The 12,622-nt window shown below is 47.4% G+C and overlaps 1 protein-coding gene across 3 annotated transcripts in view; it reads right to left on the reverse strand.

Annotated features, from left to right (window-relative positions):
• The window catches only part of Lmo4 (LIM domain only 4), a 16,276-nt gene extending 8,690 nt beyond the window's left edge, over window positions 1-7,586 (reverse strand). Inside the window, exons 1-2 of one of the 3 annotated variants that reach the window (XM_051194703.1) lie at window positions 7,167-7,586; window positions 4,180-4,418 (exon numbers count right to left, since the gene is read on the reverse strand). In XM_051194703.1, coding sequence (XP_051050660.1) covers window positions 4,180-4,415 — 236 coding nt within the window. In that variant the 5' untranslated portion in view covers window positions 4,416-4,418; window positions 7,167-7,586. Of the gene's footprint in view, window positions 1-4,179; window positions 4,419-4,612; window positions 4,770-4,843; window positions 5,192-7,166 lie in introns of those variants that run through there. The other 2 variants (XM_051194701.1, XM_051194702.1) reach the window with 2 other exon arrangements.
• Window positions 7,587-12,622: the final 5,036 nt, after the last annotated feature.

Consider the following 12,622-nt stretch of genomic DNA (forward strand, 5'->3'; position numbering starts at 1 on the left):
TGCTCAGTTCCCAATCTCCTGGCTGGCAGGAAGAGATGGAGAAACAAACTGTATTCTTAGTTTAACATCAAACGCTTAGCATCTTTCAGTAACTTCAATGGCCAATAGGTGGGCTTATTTTCAACGGCATTATTACTTCAGGCAAAATACATGCAATATGGAGCGCTACCTGGCTGTGTTTTCTAAACTGCTTTTAGGCATCGGAGAGGTACATTTCCCAGAGAGTGGCTGAAAGGTACACATTTGTACCTGCAAGTAAATATCAGCAACCTATCTGAGGAGAAAAATGTACATCCACAGCTACTGATCTAGAAGCAATTGGTTTTCCAGCAGGATCCTATATTTAATCTAAATTCTGCACCAGCTATATTAAATGTAACAAAGAAATGCAACCCAGAAATTATGCCTGGAGCCAAGTCCATTAAAGGTACTTTGGAATAACTAGAGTCCAAGCACCTTAAAAGCACCAGAAGCTATTTATACCTAAGAGGGGGGCTGTGCATAATCGCAACTACTGCATTAGAGAGGGGAGGGAGAGAAAAAAAAAAATCAGCCAAATTACGCTTGGTTAATTCAGAGTAACAGATCTGCCCCCAAGTGAATTGGAGGCCTTGAATTAATTCTGTTATGACAAATCAAGATAAACGTTCCCCCTAAATTGCATGCGATTTAATTAATTTTTGAGATCCTGGTTTTTTTATTTTTTTATTTTTTCCTAGCTAATAGTTCACATGCTCCTGTGCTGTCATTGTGCTTGAGTGGGCAGACTTCAAAGTGATATTAAATAACCAACTATTAGATTTACCTAGCACGTCCTATTGGAAAAGTGCCATTTAATTACCTAGCCTGTTCAATTAAAGGGACAGCATTCTCTGAATATAGCAGCTTGCTGTTGATTACCAGGGAAATGAACTCGCTGCCTGGCGGCGTCTCCCTTCCTAACGCGAATCCCCTCCCTAAACACACCCTCCACCTCGGGCCACCCTCAAACCCCCAGCCCGGGCCCGAGCTCAGATCTAGCTCACTGCGGCTGCGGACGCCACGTGAATCGCCCGAGTGGAGCCAGGGACACCAGCGCCATCGCGTCGGCTCCTGCCCTTCGCTCGCCCCCTCGCGGCCCCGCACCGTGGACCCGGCCGGCCACCCACCCACTGGCCTGCTCAGATCGGAGCCCCACCCGACTGCTTCCGAACTTCCTCCCTGGCCATACTTTCCGCGCCAGTCACCCGACCCGAAGTGGGGGTGGAGGAAAGCATATTGGGGGGCTAAAGGGGGGGATATCGGGAGTTTGCAAAGGTACTCCATGGCGCTTGGGTGGAGCCCAGGGGTCGGGAGCTGGGGGGAGGGCAGCTGTAAGGTTCCCCGACTTTTGGAAGGTGGAGGGGTCAGCCAGACGTGGGTCCCTTTAAGATCCACCCTCCCCCTCCTCCCTACACCCCGCTTCTAGCCTTTCCCTCCCTCTCTTAGAGGCCAATTTTGTTAATTAAATGTTTTGTTTGCGACGAAGCTCTCATTCATTGCGGACACGTCATTCGGAGTAGATCTAAGCCAGAGACCAGATCTCATTAGATAAAGCCCATCAGAACTAAGAAAATGGAGGAGTCACTAATTAAAGCTTTTAATTGTGCAGATTCGCTGCAGCAAGGCCGCTGCTTTATCTGAAATCTTGGAGGAGAGGAGGCAGAAGCCCATCTCTGCTCAATCGACACTTGGCCACGGAGTGGGGGAAGGAATAGGGGGGGACACCTCCCTCTCCTTCCTACCCCTCACCCCCCCCCCACTGGCCTCGCCCAGATCCCTGCAGCTTTTTAGCCAAATCTTGGTTGTTCAGAAAGCAACAACAAAACAAAAAACACCACAAAGTCAGACTGTACAAAAGCCCCTTAATAAACTGCTGTGTGGTCCCAGCCAGGCAGAGGGGTCTTCTTCGCCAGGTGACCCGCAGAGACCACTCTTTCCACTCTTCAGTACTCCCTGGTCTCTGAAGAAATGAATGGTCCCCCAACAAGTGGATTCAGGGGCGTTTGGGAAAGGGGATATCTGGGAGGGAAAAGAATGACAGCACATTCTTCATTTCCCCACCATTTGGGTTCCTTAAAAGACAGAGAAAAGTTATGACTTAAGGTATCTCTATGGGGCTGGCCAGGAGGCTAAGTCTGAGGTGATGAGCAAAGTGTGAGGCTGTGCATGATGCATTTGGCACTGAACTAGAATGTCTCTTCTGGGCAGACAGAAGTTTCTTAGGGTAGCAGCTAGTTCTAGAGCAAGCCAAATTCCAGTCCACAAGTTCAGAGGCAAAATAGTAGCAAGACTCCACTAGACCTCAAGAAAATACCAAAAGGGCATTCATTATTTGGCCCCAGAATAAGGAACGGAATGGACTTCATTCCCAGGAAGCCACTTGCCTAAACTTGTCCCGTGGGAACCCAAGTGGACCCATCTCCTGGTTAATTAGTGGTAATCAGAAGATAGCACCCTACACACCCCCAACTGCACCATTCACCAAATCTTAACTGCAATGTCAATGTTTCCACTTCAAACCACTATCCTTTCTTACCATACTTTTGTCTCCACTTAATTATAATACTGTCAAAGCTCATGGCATGGCTTGGAAGGAGAACCAGCTAGCATTACACCCAAGCTCCTGATGACTTTCCAACATTTACTTCTATAAGAACACTTAGTGAAATTAATGCAGCCCTATTAATTTAAAAATAAAAGCTTCCCCCTCCCATATTTCTTTCACTTGACTGATTGAGGATGCTAGCAGAGTGGATATGGGTTGCATTATCCGAATAACCAAACGTCATTTTACTCCATCATTTTAGTCTAATGATATCCCAGAGGCAAACACACCCATACTCAGCACCAAACTATACTGGGATCTTGTGCAGCATCAGCCACAGATGATGATAACCACAGTGGGGCTAAACTCTGAATAAATTATCTCATCCACTATTTACCCAAAATGAAGACAGAACTGAATTTTTTACTAATCACTATAAGGACAAAGGTTTAGAGCAGAAACAAACAGAAGGAAATTCTTTCAAGTGTGAGGTTTCTCTAGCACCGGTGTGTGTGTGTGTGTGTGTGTGTGTGTGTGTGTGTGTGTGTGTGTGTTTTAATTACTGGATGTTGAAATAGAACACCTCCTAGAAGCATTCATGTGCATCAGTCTATCAAACCATTTACTCAAATTAAATGTGTAATCCTTCAAATGCCTCCTTTCAAATTAATGAGTTTAAGTAGCTTGAGTTCACCTGAAAAGATCCTATAGGCACCTGACCTCCTGAATTCTTTCCATTAGCTGCCCTGAAGCCTGTTGGAAAAGACTGCCTACCCAGACATGACTGTTCCTATACATTGCTTTAAAATGCAAGATTAGCATAATCCTATCGTCTCTTTTGGGGATCAAGGGCAGTGCCACAAATGGCAACAACAAAAAGCAAACCCCAACATTCTTCAAATGAAATATATTAAAAAAAAAAAAACCCATTCTCCACCAAAAGGCACACACCAACAGTGAGCATACTAAACCTTTCCAGTGAGCCTACGAAGAAAAACGCTACCACTAGAGTCTTGTTTTTATTATTATTATTATTATTTACTATAAAAGAATTACAAGTCTTTGAACTGATGGGCAATCAGGGTTCTTCTCAAGGGGCACAAAGAATGAGTCACAGACTTCCCTCAAAAAAGTTGAAATGTGCTTATGTAAATATCATAATTAGCCATCACTAGAGAGGAATAATTTCTCACTAAGTGCACTTTTAGTTTTAAATAAACCTTTTGTTTCTGAGTGTGAGTTCCCCACTTAGCTCTGAGAAAGCACCTGAACGTCCACATTTCAGATATGCTTACTTTTAACCTGAAGCCCAAGCTGAGGCTACACTTAGAATTTCTTCCAGGGGCTCAACCTTGGACACTTAACCGCCCAAATGCCACCAGGCCAGAGCTTTTAGCCTTAAATTGCCATCTAATACTGTAAAATTAACACATGCTTTCTTGAGTCCCTTAAATGACGCCAACTAGAGGGTTTTTTTTTTTTTTTTGGTTTTTTTTTTTTTTTTTAAGTCAAGTCTGTCATGTATCTCCATAGATGTCCGCTCCTTCCTTAAGCGGACCCCTGGCCTTTCTCCTGCTGGGCTCGCCCATCTAGCAGAAAGGCAGTGGACTTACCTAATGTAGTCGTTTCTGCAGAGGATCATGCCGCTCTTGGTGTAACAGGACGTGCCGATGTCGCCCAGCTGCGCCTGGCAGCAGGAGCACTTGAGGCAGCGGCTGTGCCAGTAGCTGTCCATGGCATAGAGCAGAAAGCGGTCCGCAATCTTGCCCCCGCAGCCTGCGCAGCGCTTCCAAGAGAGGGAGCCGGCCGTCACCGGGGGCGGCTGCGAGCTGCTGCCCGGATTCACCATGGTCTAGGGAGAGAGAAAGACAAAACGGACGAAGCAAAAGTTAGAAGTCGACCTCCGCGCGCCTGAAGCCAGCGCGCTCCCCTCCTCCCTCCCCCAGAGTGGCTGCAAGGGAAGGCAGCAGCAGCGCCAGGGCGGGAAGGAGGCCGATCGGAGAGAAGGGAAGGAGGGAGGCTCGCCGGCAGCAGCCGCCTGTTTACTTTTCTCAAGCTTTGTTCTGGGGCCACGAGCTGCTCTCAACTTTCCAAAGCGCTCGCCGCCGCTGACAATTTCAGCTCGGGGACTGTCAAAACTCCGAGAGCTAGGCTCGGTGGCGCGCTCCACCCCTCGCGGCGCCTCCTCCTCTCCTCCCCCCCCCTCCCCAGCGCCCGCCTCCGCCCGCTCCTCCCGCCGCCGCCCGCCTCCAGCAAATGAGGGTCAAACCCACCCACCGCCGCGCCCGGCCCCTCCCCGGCCCCCGCCGAGCCCCGCGAGCCAGCCGCGGGCCGCTGGAGGTGGCCGCCCCGCCGCAGCCACGTTCCCTCCCGAGCTCTGCCGGGGTTGGTGAGGCTGCAGTTCCTAAGTTGCAAATAGTTCGGGGCTTTCTGCAAGGCGGGGGGGGGGGGGCGGGGGAGAGGAGGGAGGGAAAGGCCGAGGGGGAGATGGAGGTGGTGGGAGGGTAGGCAAGGTGGCGAGAGGAGAGGGGGGTGCCGGGTGTAAAGTTGCGAAACTGGTTTTTCGTATTTTAAACAGCACCTTTCACATGCCATTGTGGTGACCGCCATCTCCCATTATTGTTCCAAATCTCATTTCATTTTGAAGATCAATGAGTGTTTTCAGGACACAGGCAAGGATAATAGATCATTGAACTTTAGGATGCCTGTTAACTTCCTATACAAACACTCTCCACTTTGGTCTCGCTAATCTGCCCTTGATCAGCAATTTAAATGCTAGAGCTTTGTTCCTCCAAAGGGTGGGGGGGGGTAGATAATGTGCGAGGAGGCACTATTGAGGGACACACAAGTTAAATTCAAGCCAGTCCTGCTGTCACCCAAAACTGCTCTTAAACACCCCCCCACACACACACACTTTCTAATGAATGCCACAAGAGAAGCAACTGGGGTATAATATAGGAATCAATTTATAAAGCTCAGCTTAAAGCGATTAATTTGTTGCCTCCAATCCGGAGTCCAATAAAGTCCTAGTGTTTCTCCAGTCACTTATTCTATAAAAAGATCAAGTTATTTACTGCCAATTAAGCAGCTTGTTTTGTCTTTGTCCTATGTAAGGCGAGAGTGTGGGCTCCCCAGGCTCCCAGCTATCTGCTCAAGACATTCAGCTGGTACCTCAGAAGGGAGAGGGCGAACTTTGTCTGTCCCCAGCCCAACTTAACTGCTGCAAAGAACAGGGGAGAGGGGACGAAAGGACTCCGGTTCCTTAAATAGGCCGATCTTAAACACATTTCCTCCGAAAGAGTCCCGGAACGTGTGTCCAGTGACCGCACAATAAACCAGGATAAGAACTGCACCAATTAAGCTGTAACCCAACCCTGAGACTCTGGAAACAGGACCGCTCTAAAACCCATTAGCATTGCATTTATCCGAATGCATCATACCTTTATGTAAATTGATTTATCTGATGCATTTACTCGAGGAATTGCTTTTTGTTACAATTTCAGCCCTAACCCAAATGAATCTGCATTTCCTGCCCTAGGTCTTTTAAACTGTTCCCCCCTCAACGTTTTAATCGCTCCGAATTCCTTTTGAAAAGGGGAGGGGGAGGGAGGAGATTCCGAGCTGCTCCCCGCCCCCATCTGTAGTGAGAGGTAAATATATATGTATTTTTTTTTTTTTGAAAAGGAAACATTACACTGAGAAAAGCATCCAGTAACCCCATTAGCTAAAGCTCTTAAGGACAAGCAATACCTTAATGCTGATTAAATCTAAAAGAGATGAATCAAGAGGACTGACCAGAAACTGACTCCCCTGATAACTAAGGACGGGCCCTCATCAAGTTTCATTTAGAGTTGGAAAAAAAAAGAAAGAAAGAAAGCTTTTAAGTTAAATAGGCTTATACTCTAGTAATTACATAGCCAAGCAATTTAGGTCCTGGGACAGTCAGTGAAATAGAAAGCAGAGCTGGCAGCTAGAGGCAAAATCTGCCCCCCTTTAACAACGTCTCTGGTGTTTTTTAATGGAGACCAAGGGAGGGACAAACGTAGCGCTGGCCATTTGTAGTACAAAAATGGATGCTTAATTCATGTCTTGATTTTAATTAGGTGATTCACCGGATTTCTCCTGGATTGGAACAAAAGACTTATAAGCCAAGAGGAATTCTTTTAAAAAGAACCGGCAATGCCGGATCCTGGTCACTTGGAGCTTTTCGGTCTCTGTTTCAAACAGTGTTGGGGGGTCACGACTATCGCCCCCACCCCCCCGCACACATCACTTCTCATCCAAGCAGCCCCTGCCTTTCCTTTAGGAACTGGAACTGCCCCCAGCCCTCTCTAGGGTCCCCACCAGCCTGGTCTCCAAGAAGAACCCTTTTGTAAGCAAGGAACCGCTACAAAGCTGGCGGCCCGGGGCTGCCCTCGGTGCTAGCTCGCAGGCCGGCCTCGGGTAGTTTCAGACTCACGCATTATCTAAGGCGACGTATTGTTTACTTGCAATTTGGGACGCTCAAGGGAAGGAAGCCAAAGAAAACAGCCCCGGCCCGGATCAGCTCCCCGTCTCCTCGCCCCCTCCCCTCCCGCGGTGCCCCCAACCACCCCCTTACCTGTTTCTCCCCTATATTGTAATATTGCGGGAGGCGGCGGCGGCGGCGAAATGCGAGCGGAGCCGCTCGGCTTCCAGGGCAGGGGCGCCGGGGCCGGCGGAGCTGGAGGGAGGGAGGGAGTTCTCGCAGAAGCAGGAAAGGGGAGGAGGGGGCTAAGGGCTGATTTTTTTTTTTTTAATCGCGTGGCTCTGGGGCGGGTAGAGGGAGCCCCACGCTAAGTGGCAGGCGGCCCGGCGCAGAAGTGTCAAGTCTCAGCCCGCGGGTCCTGGTCCTCAGCCCCCGGCTGCGCGCGAGCAGCTGCAGGCGCCCTCGGCCCGGCCCGTGCGGCGCAGCGGCAGCCACTGCTGCAATCGCGGCTGCAAGTTTGGCAATGTGGCTTCACTTTGTACGCGCCCCCGCCCCCGCCGCGCCCGCGCTCCTCCTCCTCCGCCGCCGCCGCCGCCTTCCTCCCGCCCGCCCGCCCGCCCGCTCGGGGCCGCCGGCGGCTTGGCCGAGCTCCCCCTCCCGCGAGCCGCGGCCCGGGAGCGGCGGTGCAAGCTCGGCCCCGCGGCCCGCGCGACGGCGCACGGAGTGGAGAGCGGCGGGCCGGCCGGGAGCGCTGCACCGATCGGCTGCCCCGCTGCTGCTGCCCGGCTCGGAGGCGGCGGCGCGGGCCTCTAACCGGCTCGCTCGCTCCTTCGGCGGCGCTTACACATGTGTTACTGACAGAGCAGAATCCCAACTACTCCCCGGCTCTGCCGCCGACGTCAGCGACCCTCAGCCACTGGGCGGCCGGATTGTTCAGGCGGAATAATAAAACCTGCCAATCCGGGGAAGGACAAAGGGTGACTGAAACGAGACTCGGGGGGCGGGGAGCGAGGCGGCCGGCTGAGCGGGCCGGGCCCGGGAAGGCGGGGGGCCGGGGTCGGGGGACGAGAAGGGACCCCGGTTGCGCGGGGGACGCGGCTAGCGAGCGCGTGCCCAGGCTCGGGACCACACCTGCCTGCCTGCCTGCCTGCCTGCCCGGCGCGCGGGGACGCGTGGAGCCGCCCACGGAGGGCCTCGGGGATCGCCTTCCCTGGCCCGGAGAGCAGATCCTCGGGGAAACTTACTTTCCCAGAAAAGGGTCTCTTCCTGTTAGGGTAGAGGATTCCTCCTGCCGCAGGGAGGTGGACTTCACACTGGCTCAAAAGCGGGTGTTTTGTTTAATTCACGGTATGGCAGATTACAAAACCTTGGGGGAAAGTGGGAAATAGTTCCTACCTAAATGCTGCCTGCTTAACCCCATCTTGCCCCCATTAACCCCAGTGTACACTGGATGGAGCAGGCAGTTCATAGATGCTTGTCAGTTGCTGGTGGACACAGATCACATCCCTGGATTTCAGAGATTAAGAAAACTTTCTGGGGAAAGCTTTTGCTCACATTCTCCCTCAATGTGGAGCACGATAGGCTAGCTCTCTCCCCCTAAAGCGATTCAAGCACTTTTCCAGAGCTGCTAGCTCACAACCCTGTGAAAGGAAAAGTAGTCATTTCTTGAACATACCAAGATTTGATGGACGCCAGCTTCGGAGCCTCTTTCCAAGCCAGAGCTCAGCCTAGACCCTTGAGTATCTAGATATTCGACCTTACTCTGCCAAACAGGCTTAACAAATCTCTGATATGAGGTTAATATTAGGATTGATTGTTAACAGTGAGTTCCAGAGAGATTTTTCTGTTGAAAATCATCATGGAACCGCGAAGTCTTTCTGCTAAGTAACGTTAATTACTACCAGTGTTGTGGAGACAAGCTTTCATCCTGTATTACACGAAGGCCTGCTAGACCTAGGAAAAGTGGAAGGAAAACAACTATAGAGCAGATTTTTTGGTTCTCAAACCGCCAAAACTAGGACGAAAGAATAAATATTGTCCATGAAACCAGACAGGGGGTAATCTTAATGCCACTTAAAATACCCATTTCTATAATCTAGCTCCTTGGATTCCTAGTATGTTACAGTTAAAAAAAATTATTTTTTCTGGATTTGTATTTAATGCCGCGTTCTTATGATTACTTCCCCGTGTGCACATATTACAAACATTTTTGTAAAAAAAAAATCATGGGCATAATAATAATTGGAATGTTCTATGCAAAAAAAAAAAAAAAAACAGCTGCAGGTGTACATGAGGAAGACAGGCCAATTTAGGAAAGTTTGGTGTTTGTTTGTTTTTAATTCAAAGGAGAGAAGGACACCAGAAAGAAATAACACGTTATGATTCCTGGGTTTGTTTTTTGACTTATTAATAACTTAAATCAACCCATCAAGGAGTTTTGTTTTCAAGACCAGTTTCAAAGTAGATAATCTCTACCTCTGCCTTCTGAGTCCTGGGGTTTCAGGCCTGTACCGCCTTGCCCAGCTGGTAAGAGATTTCAGTGGCTGCTATTGTGTTAAAATATGTCAGATGAGAAGGTCTCCATCTCTTTGCAATCCGTTTATTATCTTTAAAAAAGAAGAAGAAATTAAGCCAGATGGCCTTTATTCTTTCTTTTTAGCTGATTTTAAAAAAATAGAATACATAACGTATAGCATCATAGTGAGTTATGGTATTTCCTCAAGTGTGAACACTAAAGCTAAATTTCAATTCTAAAATGAAATGATATACATTTAAGCAGGAGTGCACTCAGCTGTCACTGGATGATTCTCTAAGGGTTCAGCTAGTTTTTGTGGAAGGGAGAGGTACGGCTGGAACTTTGAACATGTGTCTCCAGGCTACAGAGGTGGTTTTAATATTTTGATTCTAGTTGTGTGTGAAGTCTTCGTATATATCCCAGTAAAGTGGAGTGGGTGGGAATATATTACCAGGAAGCTTTATTTACTGGTTATTGTGGCTATAAAAATGCAAACATGGTAGGGGCTACCATCTTCTCTGAAGGATAGGAAGTGAATCCATTCCCTGTGATCAAAATCCAGGTGTACTTTAACCACAGCGCCACCTCTGGGTAGTCTTTATTTCTGCATCCTTAGTCTAAGCAGTCCTTTCTCAAGCATATCCAAGGTCTGCCTGAGATCTCAAAAGTGCCTGCCTGGAAGAGGAAACCAGGGATCACTCTTTGATTTCTGCTCATCATAAACACATGAAAACGGTGAACACATACAAGCTCTTGAAGGGTACTGATGTTCTGTCTAGTAGAATTGTTCAAACAATTATTAAGAAAATAGCATCAAGGCCAAATAATTGACCAAACATTGACCAAAATAATACTAATGCAACATAAAAATAAACTAACTCAGGAAAACGTTGCATTGTGTCTGTTAGTTTGGATAGACTCTGCTGACATCATACATTCATCATTCACCCGGCAACCTGAAATAAGTCACAAAAGTATAGTACTTTATAAAAAACAAAGAAACCCAAACTGTTTCCCAAGTTTTGTGTATCAAATATAGGGGCCATGTGGATCCTAAATCAAGCCTTTGTTTCCCCTACTTGCCCTGAAATTATTTGCTACACCTTCCATCTTCTCATGGAAGTTCTTACTCATGGACGTTGCGTTCTCCAGCAACAACTCTTCTAAGAATCCTCGGACAACAGAAGCTCTGTCTGTCTTCTTCTGATATGACAATGCCCAAGACAAGTGCCCAGCTTCTTTTCAAAGGGGGCAAGGGGAGATGGTGCCCTTTAAATGCCCATGGAAAACTGTGTTTTTGAGGAAGGCTTTTTAGGAAAGACATTACAAGAGTGACTACCCATCTTTAGCATCTTGGAACTTCAAAGATCCCAGTGTAGAAGGCATGAGAGGAAACTAGTTAAAAACTAAGCAAAGACTAGTGGGTGGGTTATGCTTTTCTATCAGCTGGGTGTGGGGAATACAGCACAGTAACTAGGCCCTGGAAAAGCCCGAAGCTTTGAAGACTAGGACTTAAAGTTGAATATGGTCTACCGGACGTGTGTGTATTGTCTCTGCTACTTGAGAGGCTGAGATAGGAAGACTGCTCAAGCTAGAAAATTTGGGGCAGCAAGGCCATCAAAAGCAGAAAGGGGAGGGAGAAAACAAGAGAAAGGGAAAGCTAAGGATTATAACTCAGTTGGTAGAGTGTTGGGGCAGCATGTACCTTCCTTGGAGCCCAAAGACTGTGTGAACCAAGCAAGTAAGGGAGCATACACGTGTAACCCTCACTCCGAAGGTGTCAAGGGAAGAATCAGAAATTAAGGGTAATCCTCAAATACATAGAAAATCCAAGAGAGATTGAGCCACATGAGGCCTTGTCTCAAAAAAAAAAAAAACCCGAAAAAAACAAAACAACCAAACAACTCTTGGAAATGAAAGAAAACAAAGGGGAAACCAGAGAAGGGATTCTCATGATGGACAGACAGGCAAGCAGTTACTTTAGTGTAACATTTTAAAACTCAATGATTATCCCACCAAATTATTTATGCTAATTAGTTTTAGAAGGTTCTGGCCTAACTCCTTTTTATAAAAAGCAATTGGTTTTAATTGAAATAAAGCGGAACATGGCTGAAGAAAACAAAAGTATCCATATTGTGGCTGTAGCATTGGGACTGCTATTCTTGGGAACACAATTGAAGATGTAGATTCCCCTTTAATGTTTCTATTTTATTCCGGTATATGCAACTCATGGAAATGACAGGAAGGGTCGAAAAGATGATGGGGGAAGGAGTATAGAATTTGAGTATTTTCTCTGACAAGCAAGGCAACTTTAATATAATTGTAAAAAGTATAATTGTAAAAAATGACTCATTTTCCTCATGTGAGATTGGAAGGAAGAAAGGCTCTAACTACATCCCAAATCTGCTGCAGAACTATTGGTGAAGCTCATGGTGACAATTTCCTGGGAGAAATTTGGCTTCTCCAGACTACACGTCTAAGCCTGGAGTCTGCAAACACTCCCAGGACAAGTGGTATTCTGCAAAGCAATGAGCAGACTATTTCCAAGCGTCTTGGTGTGTTCCTTCAGGCTACAGCAGTGGCTCTCAACCTTCCTAGAGCTGTGATCCTTTACCCCAGTTCCTCATGCTGTGCTGACCTCCAACCAGAAAGTTATTTTCCTTGCTTCTTCATACCTGTAATTTTGCTACTGTTGCAAATTGTAATGTAAATATCTGTGTTCCAGTGGTCTTAGATGACCCCGTGGAAGGGTCATTCAACCCCCAAAGAGACCTCAACCCACAGGGTGGAAACTGCTGTTTCAGATGCTCTAATGAGTCAGGTGGTGTTGGTTGAAATGGAGATAAAACTTTTCCTGAATAAATGTAATTTAATAATAGGTACAAAAGACAGTATAGATATGATTGGGAAATGTGTATGTATGTGAGATAGCCACTACTGAGAATATTAAAATTATATATTCTCTCAAAAACAGTGGTCCTATTTCAAATCAATTATTGCCCCTGTCTAAGACAAAGGAAGTGAGTACTTATTGACAGAGAAGTTAAAGTACAACATAATTCAGTTCCCTTGCTAAAGTAAGAAGAAGGATAAA

This window comes from Phodopus roborovskii, unplaced genomic scaffold (assembly GCF_943737965.1).
Source record: "Phodopus roborovskii unplaced genomic scaffold, PHOROB, whole genome shotgun sequence".
Taxonomy (NCBI): Eukaryota; Metazoa; Chordata; class Mammalia; order Rodentia; family Cricetidae; genus Phodopus; species Phodopus roborovskii.